Source organism: Corylus avellana, chromosome ca3 (assembly GCF_901000735.1).
Source record: "Corylus avellana chromosome ca3, CavTom2PMs-1.0".
In the NCBI taxonomy this organism is placed as follows: domain Eukaryota; kingdom Viridiplantae; phylum Streptophyta; class Magnoliopsida; order Fagales; family Betulaceae; genus Corylus; species Corylus avellana.
The window spans coordinates 26205436-26214204 of record NC_081543.1 but is presented as its reverse complement, the minus strand read 5'-3'; the positions used below and the strand labels follow the sequence as shown (position 1 = coordinate 26214204).

The 8769-nt window shown below is 41.3% G+C and overlaps 2 protein-coding genes across 2 annotated transcripts; both read right to left on the bottom strand.

The window, feature by feature from the left end:
• Window positions 1–2410: 2410 nt before the first annotated feature.
• Window positions 2411–3006, bottom strand: LOC132174327 (putative B3 domain-containing protein At1g78640). Its single transcript, XM_059586000.1, has 2 exons — window positions 2977–3006; window positions 2411–2869 (listed from the first exon to the last, which is right to left on the bottom strand). Exons 1-2 carry the CDS (start codon window positions 3004–3006, stop codon window positions 2459–2461), a joined length of 441 nt encoding a protein of 146 aa, XP_059441983.1. The 3' UTR covers window positions 2411–2458.
• On the bottom strand, window positions 2780–3713 carry LOC132175537 (kinesin-like protein KIN-14J). Its single transcript, XM_059587504.1, has 2 exons — window positions 3336–3713; window positions 2780–3235 (listed from the first exon to the last, which is right to left on the bottom strand). Exons 1-2 carry the CDS (start codon window positions 3617–3619, stop codon window positions 3166–3168), a joined length of 354 nt encoding a protein of 117 aa, XP_059443487.1. The 5' UTR covers window positions 3620–3713; the 3' UTR covers window positions 2780–3165.
• Between the last annotated feature and the right edge of the window lie 5056 nt (window positions 3714–8769).

Genomic DNA, 8769 nt, shown 5'->3' with positions numbered 1-8769 from the left:
ATTTGATAAAAGGTAAAACCTTAGGAACCAAAACGATATCGTTTCATGTATATATATAGGCGGTTAGCGGTTAACCGTTAGTGGTTAACAGTTTTTAATAAACCTAAAACTGCTAACTGTAACTGTCTAGGTGGTTAGTGATTAATGCGGTTAGCGGACGGTTATTAACGGTCGGCCTTTTCACCTCTACTCAAAACATCATTCATCATCGGTTGCAAGGCAGAAAATCATATTGATCTATTATACATAAATAGATAAATATGCCAAACGAGCCCTAGCCATAGGAGCTCACCTCCATCTCCATGGACACAAACAACACCCAGCCCACGTCTATAAACGTTCGGTTCTGCAGAAGTTGTCTGTTCAATCTCTGAATGTCACTTTGTTGAGCAGATAGCAGAGGAGCAATTCCAGATAATGTGTCTTGCTCCTGAACCGTGTATGTTAACAACTGTTTGAGAATCAATCTCTACACATCCACATGGAAGATGGATAGATAAATTTGTTCCCGGGACTAATATTGGATCATCTCCTCCATCCCTCCAAGCTTGCCCGCTGTATATCTCAGCAGAGATATTAGCAAATGTGTCACCCTGGTCTACAACATAGGATGTGTCGTAGAAATATCCGACAGTGCCACTTATATCTGTGCAAGAGCAAGGGACATTGATGAGGTAATCTTGTTTGTCGTTGCCATGCATTATTGGGTTCATTTGGGATAGATTGACAGAGTAAAGGGAGGCAATTTGTTCTTCTCATCGACCACTGTCGTTTATGTGGTACAGGGAGGCATTACATGTCTTGATTATTGTTTGAGTAGAGCAATTGAGAGGGTAAATAAGGCTTGCTTTGATGGATGTGGTGGAAGCAAGAATGGTGGCAAATAGAGTTGCCATTAATGGAGGGAGGAGAGCATGGGAAGCCATTGTTGTGGTCATGGGAATGAAGGAGAAGTTAAATAAGAGTTGCCGCCACCATTGCTAGCTTCGTTCTCTTTGTCCTTGCTTACTTCTATAGATTGATGGATTTCGTTTGGAAATTGCCAATCTTCTTATTGGTTTTAACGAAGGCACTTGATATTTTCAATGCGTTTATAGAAATGACAATGGCAAAATTGTCATTTTACTTTTTTTTTTTTTTTGTTCTACAAATTTGTTGGACCCCAAATTCACTAACAAGAACCTTGCCAAAGGCTAAATAAATATCACTTCTCTCAATCCTCTTCTTGATAGCCCAAGGGTAAAGGCAGAGCTTTGATTGGTATTATGTTGGTAGTATGTAGGATAAGTCAATTTGGCCAGATAAGGATTCATAACAATTATTTATTTGAATTATTAATAAGTTTTGAACTGTCTAATAATTTATTTGGGCAGGTGAGAGTTTCATATAGAGTGGTTTATTTATTTATTTTTATTTTTATTTTTAACATTGGGTTTCAATGCGGGCTTCCGGTGAAGTTTTGCACCCTTTGAAACCTAGCTTTGTGTATCTTTGAGTATGTGTCGGCTGCCACCACCTTCTCAAAACCTCCTTGCTCACTACCTCGCTAGCTTCAATTATCCAAGCAAATTTTGATCTTGCTAGAACAGTTTCCTAGTACCTAATACTAAGCATGAGAGCCTGTTGATGGGTGTCGGTGAGAGATAACTTCAATGCTTAAGTCACTGTATAATTTTTAGAAAGAGAGTTGAAAGTAATAATAACCTCAGGATCTCATCCATCTGGGCTCTGAATTAGGGGTGTTGATGATATTGCGGGATTGGATAAGTTATTGGAACAAATCCCCTGTTACGCACACACTTACAGGATCAGGTCTATCGTAGTGGGCTTTGAGTTTGCAAGCCCATCTTACGGTTTAGGTGGGCTAGACTATCTTGTCGGCCCAATTCCCAACCGATCTAATTTAATTACTAGTTAGATGGCAGCAAGCCAAGCTCAAAAGTTGTCAGTGTTTTAAATTATGTTTGAAAAAATTTGACCAAAAACATTTTTACGTCGAAACAAACGAGCCCTAATAAAGAAGGATCAAGATCTCATACAATTGTAAAAAATGCTACATATTAAAAAGTTGACATGTTATAGAAGTAATTAAACAGAATTTTCCTCTCAAAATGTGTCATCTCCACTTTTGTAGACACCTTTCTTCTTCGTAAAATCAAAAGACAATTTTTAACTCAAAGCTTTCTTACAACATAGAGCAACAACGTGATGAAAATATACTAAATTCTCAACTACCTAGAATATACCACATTTTTAATAGATTGACATTTTCCAGCCATTTTAATGCCTAAAAATTTCATAATTTAAGAACATAATGTTTATTTAAAATTGTTGGGTATCTTAATCCAATGAAAAAACGTAATAAAGTAAGAATATAAAATATTATAAAGCAGGCAATTTGCCTCTCTAGTTGATTTGCAATATACATGACAGAAATTAAAAGAGACATGAAATGGAGCTACATGTTAATCCAAGCTAGGCCACGCTTGGGAAGGCTAAAATTAAATCTTGAATTGCCGGGATCCCAATAAATTCCAATCTCATCACCCTTCTTCAGGCTCCTCCTCTCTACAAAGTCTCCTTTCCATCTTTCAATGAAGACGTAGCTCCCACTCTCCCATCGTTTGAAGAGCAATTGATATTCAGACATGGTGTCGCAGTCCCATACTGGAACGCTCACCCCATTCTTTATGTTCTCAATGCACTGTGCATCCCAATGGGGTAAAATATGCCTCCTTACGCTGTCCTCCGCCAGCACCAACTTCGACAAATACCCCAGATCGCTTGTCACAATCGTCTTCTTGATAGCCCAGGGATCATATTGGTCGAGCTTCAACTCCAATGAAACACTGCTGCACCTCTCTTCTTTCTAAGTTCACGGTAATCCGCAGGTTTCATTCTTTTGAATATTATTCCACAAGTGCTGTTTTCAGTTGCTTTCCTCTTTTTGTTGGCGCAATAAGAATCGCAAACGACCTTTAACTCCAACGAGATCTCGGCGTCCATTAATTCACGTTGGCTCTCGGTGGTGATCATCACAATAAGTCGGTTATTAGCTTGGTGATCGTTCTCTAGAGTCGTCAAAAAATCGAACAAGATGGGTTCAGAAAAGGAGGAAGTAATATCGTTTGTTGTCTTGTCGTCGTTTGAAAAAAGCGAAAGTTCCTATGAGATAAAAATGTAGTTTGTAACATTTCTCTTGGAAGAAGCACATGCCAAATTCTTTGTTAGCTGTCTAGTTGGGCAAGAAAGGTATCAGATTAATACCAGCCAGTTCTCCAGCAATAAGAATAATGCACCTCAATTGGAACATCATGAAAATGAGAAAGACTCACTTCCCTGAGTTCTGAATTGGTGGCTTCTCAGCTGGTGTGCGCTCGGGAACTATGTTTTCAGCTGGTTTTGCAACTTCAGGAAAAAGAGTGTACTCCACAACACTGCCTATTGAGCCATCAGTTTCTGTTCCCATTGAAAGACCACCGTCAGAGATATCACTTAATCCTTCCTCAGAATCTGCATCCTCAAACCCCAAGAGCTCAATGTCTTCAGTAAAATGCTGGCCTACGTTCCCTCCAGATAACATTGACCTTGAGAAGCTGCAAGTGCTCAATCTCCTCATCTTTCTTTGCAACTATTTCCTTGAGAGATGCCACCTGGAAGATAAAAAGGAAATCAGACAAACAAAATAAAAAATAAAGGGAATAAAAAATCTTCCTTGTTAAATATTATGTGAAGTAATCAGCTGAGACCCAAGGTGTTTCCCTCCAATAATTTCTCACACCTTCTATTCCCTAAACCTGACAAAAAATGTTAGGGGCAAAATATGGGTGAGGAAACAACAGTCAAACATGGTAGGCTGTAATATTGGTGGGAAAGAAATAATCTTTATAATGGCTTCCAAAGAAAATTTCTTCCAAGCAAAATGGCTCTTATGGAACAGGCTGCAAGGAGCAAGTGTTAGTCAGATACGGTCTATATATATCATTATATATTTAGCCATAATTAGTCTTTCTAGTTATGGCATGTTCTTGTATTATAGCTATAGTATACTGTAATTAATACGTAGATTTTAGTTACCTTATTTGTTTCCCTAGATTGCTGTAATCGCTGAGATACAGCCTGTAATTACCTAGACAATTTCTATATAATACGAGGAACCCTCACATTGAGAGGTATTCAATACAATTGACATGGTATTAGAGCCATCATCTAAATTAGGGTTGTTCTAGGTTTTCAGTTACCTGTTGTTTTTTTTTTGTGGCGGTCGATAACTTCGATCATTCTGGTGGGTTCTAAATTGCTATTTGGCAGTTTTTTGTTGAGGGTCGAGGCAGTCTACATTGATTAGTGGCTGTCGGGAGAGCCTTTGGAGGTTGTGGAGAATCCTTGGTGGCTGTCGGCGATCTGCGTTGTCGGAGATTTAGTGCTGTTGGCAGGTTCAGGTGTGGCGGATTCTATTTTGGTGTGGTGTGGAGCGTTTCCGGCGATTTGTGGTAGTTGTCGGCAGACTTGGGCTTTCGGCGATCTCCTTGGTGGCTGTCGGCGATCTGGGCTGTCGATCGTTTTTGGGCTGTCGGCAATTTTGGTGTATTTGGGGCTGACAGCGGCGTGGTCGTGAAGGATTTGGGGCTGTTTGCGATTCTGGAGTAGGGGCTGACGGCGACGTGGTCGTTTTGGGCTATCGGCGATTCTGGAGGATTTGGGCTGACGGCAGCATGGTTGCATGATCGTTTTGGTTGCTATTTGGGTGCTGTTTGGTTGCTGTTTGGGTGCTGTTTGGTGGGCTTGGGCTTGATTGGTAGCTGTGGGCTCATATTTTTAGTTGCTGGTAACTTTGGGCTTGCTGGGCTTGGGCTTAGTTGCTGTTTTGGGTTGCTGATTGGTGTTTGACTTGTGTGGGGACTTGGGCTTGCTGTCCAACAGATCTGGTGGGCCTATTACTCATTTATCAGGTGTTTTAATTTCTAATTTTCTTATTTCATCATGTCTTCTAGCGAGGCTTTTGGGGTTCGTTTTACTAGAAAAAATTATTCTGCTTGGGAATTTCAGTTTCAATTATTTGTTACGGGAAAAGAGTTGTAGGGCCATATTGACGGTAGTGATCCAGCTCCTACGGAAACTAAGGAGTTGGCTAAGTGGAAGGTCAAGGATGCACGTGTGATGTCTTGGATCTTAGGGTCTGTTGATCCTCTTATTGTGCTCAATCTGAGGCCCTATAAGACTGCGAAGACTGTGGGAGTATTTGTTGAAAGTTTATCATCAGGACAATACCGCACGCCGTTTTCAGCTGGAATATGAGATTGCTAGTTACACTCAAGGCAATCTCTCCATTCCAGAGTATTTTTCTGGTTTTCAAAATTTGTGGGGAGAATTTTCTTATATGGTTTATGCGAAGGTATCTGCTGCATCTCTCTCTGCTGTTCAGGCAGTTCATGAGCAAAGCAAGAGAGATCAATTCCTGATGAAATTGCGCCCTGAATTTGAGGTTATTCGCTCAAATTTAATGAATCGGGATCCTTCTCCATCTTTGGAGGTTTGTTTTGGAGAGTTACTTCGTGAGGAGCAGCGTCTTCTCACACAGGCTACGTTCCAGCAAGATTCCAACCCGAATCCAGTATCCTATGCAGCCCATGGGGAAGGGAAGGGTAAGGATATGCGCAAGGTCTAGTGTTTCAGCTGCAAGGAGTATGGTCATATTGCTGCCAACTGTGCAAAGAAATCTTGCAACTATTGTAGGAAACAGGGCCACTTTATCAAAGAATGTCCCATTCGACCGCAGAATCGTCAAGCTACTGCCTATCAAGCTGCAGTGAACACCTCTTCTACTCCAGTGATGTCCTCAGCTTCTTCTGCAGCCGGATCAGCAATTCTTACTCCTGAAATGGTCCAGCAGATGATTATGTCAGCCTTTTCAGCCTTAGGGCTCCAAGGTAACAGTACTATTTCCTCTAAGTCTTGGCTTATTGATTCTGCTGCATCCAATCATATGACCAGATCGTCCGATACTCTTTGCAATGTTCGTCCATATCATGGTTCATCCCATATTCAAGTAGCTAATGGGAGTCATTTAGCTATTACTGAAGTAGGAGATATCAATCCTTCATTCAGAGATATTTATGTATCTCCTGGACTTTCTAGTAGTCTTATTTCAGTTGGCCAGTTAGTTGAAAAAAACTGTGATGTCCATTTCTCTCGTGATGGTTGTCTTGTGCAGGATCAGGTGTCGGGGAAGATACTCGCGAAGGGGCCTAAAGTTGGCAGACTATTTCCACTGCACTTTTCAATTCCTAGTTGTTTATCTTTGGCTTGTATGACAGTTAACACTCCGAACGAAGTATGGCACAAACGATTGGGTCATCCAAACTCTGTTATTCTGTCTCATATGTTAAATTCTGGTTTGTTAGGCAATAAAGAACGTGTTTCTAAAAATTTGACATTTGATTGTTCTGTATGCAAGCTTGGTAAGAGTAAAACTCTTTCGTTTTCTTCTCATGGAAGTCGTGCTGCAAAATGCTTTGATATTGTGCATAGTGATGTATGGGGCATTTCTCCTATAATTTCTCATGCTCGATATAAATATTTTGTGACATTCATAGATGATTTCAGTCGGTATACTTGGGTCTATTTTCTTCGGGCCAAATCTGAGGTCCTGTCTGTTTTTCAGACCTTTGTAGCATATATTGAGAACCAATTTTCTACAGGTATTAAGATTTTGAGGTCTGATTCTGGTGGAGAATACATGTCTCGTGAGTTTTATGATTTCTTACACCACAAAGGAATTGTCTCTCAGCGCTCTTGTCCTTATACTCCGCAACAAAATGGGGTGGCGGAACGAAAGAACCGACATCTCTTGGACGTTGTTCGCACCTTATTGCTTGAGTCATCTGTTCCTTCTAAATTCTGGGTTGAGGCATTATCTACCGCAGTTTACTTAATTAATAGACTGCCCTCTCAGGTCTTGAATTTTGACTCTCCTTATTATCGATTGCATCATCAGCATCCTAGCTATCTTGATTTGCATACTTTTGGATGTGTTTGCTTTGTTCATTTACCTCCTCATGAACGTCACAAACTTTCTGCTCAGTCTGTTAAATGTGCCTTTATGGGTTATAATATTTCTCACAAAGGTTATGTTTGCTATGATCCTTGTTCTAACAAAATTCGTATATCTCGTAATGTTGTTTTCTTTGAGAATCAATGTTTCTTTTCTACACATGTTAAATCATTGCCTGAGATTAGTATTCTACCTTGTTTTGATGACTTGCCTCTGTTGCTTGAGCGGTTCAAACCTGGAATTGTGTATACTCGACGTCTACCAACTTTGCCCCTTCCCGAGACTGACCCTTCATCTGAAACTGTTCCGACAACTCCTCCGATTGACCCGCCATCTGAGACAGTTCATGAGTCTGGTCCTCGACGCTCTACTACGGTATCACGTCCTCCTGATAGGTATGGTTTTTCCCACACTTCTTTTAATGCTACTTTATCTTCTATTTCCATCCCTACATGTTTTTCCGAGGCTATAAAATATGAATGTTGGCGGAAAGCGATGGATGAGGAACTTCGGGCTCTCTAAGACAATCATACATGGGACGTGGTTCCTTGCCCCTCTCATGTTAAAGCCATTGGTTGTAAATGGGTTTACTCGATTAAGCTTCGCTCTGACGGGACTCTGGATCGATATAAGGCCCGATTAGTTGCTCTTGGGAACAGACAAGAATATGGGGTGGACTACGAGGAGACATTTGCTCCGGTTGCGAAGATGACCACAGTGCGTACAATTATTTCTATTGCCGCCTCCCAAGGCTGGCCACTTCACCAGATGGATGTCAAAAATGCTTTTCTTCATAGTGATCTCAAAGAGGATATTTACATGACTCCTCCGGGTTTGTTTTCTTCTCCATCTGCCGCTGTGTGTAAGTTAAAGCGGTCTCTCTATGGCTTAAAACAGGTTTCCCGGGCATGGTTTGAAAAATTTAGGTCTACTCTGCTTCGCTTGTCCTTTGTCCAAAGCCAATATGATTCTTCTTTGTTCCTTTGCAAGACTCCGACTGGTCTCGTTCTTTTACTTGTGTATGTGGATGATATTGTCATTACGGGCACCGACTCCAGTTTGATTGCACATCTCAAGCGGAATCTTCAAGACTCTTTTCATATGAAAGACCTTGGTCCTCTTGCGTATTTTCTGGGGTTGGAGGTGCACACTGATTCTTCCGGTATATTCTTGAATCAACACAAATATACACAGGACTTGATTAGCCTGGCTGGTCTTCAGGATTCTTCTTCGATGGATACTCCTTTGGAGGTTAATGTGAAATATCGACGTGAGGAGGGTGATCTTCTCTCTGATCCTACTGTGTTCCGACAGTTGGTAGGCAGCTTGAACTATTTGACTCTTACTCGGCCCGATATTTCCTTCGCTGTCCAGCAGGTTAGCCAGTTTATGCAAACTCCATGCAATCTTCATTTAGCTGCTGTTCGACGTATCATTCGATATCTTCGGGGGTCTCCTGGCCGTGGGTTGTTCTTTCCAACCGGCTCTCCTCTTCGCCTTGTTGCTTATAGTGATGCGGATTGGGCAGGATGTCCCGACACTCGGCGGTCTGTCACGGGTTGGTGCATGTTTCTGGGTGATTCTTTGATTTCATGGAAGAGTAAGAAGCAAGCTCGCGTTTCTAAATCATCTACTGAATCCGAATACCGGGCAATGTTTGCTGCTTGTTCTGAGATTGTCTGGCTTCGTGGGCTTCTGGCTGAACTTGGTTTTTC

Bases quoted from the DNA above. Each gene is read 5' to 3' on its own strand.
- LOC132175537 (XM_059587504.1), bottom strand. From the start codon at position 3,619: ATGAGGAGATTGAGCACTTGCAGCTTCTCAAGGTCAATGTTATCTGGA. The intron at 3,236-3,335 runs GTGAGTCTTTCT...TTGCCCAACTAG, and splicing joins CCAATTCAGAACTCAGGGAA to ACAGCTAACAAAGAATTTGG.
- LOC132174327 (XM_059586000.1), bottom strand. From the start codon at position 3,006: ATGGACGCCGAGATCTCGTTGGAGTTAAAG. The intron at 2,870-2,976 runs GTCGTTTGCGAT...CCGTGAACTTAG, and splicing joins AGATCTCGTTGGAGTTAAAG to AAAGAAGAGAGGTGCAGCAG.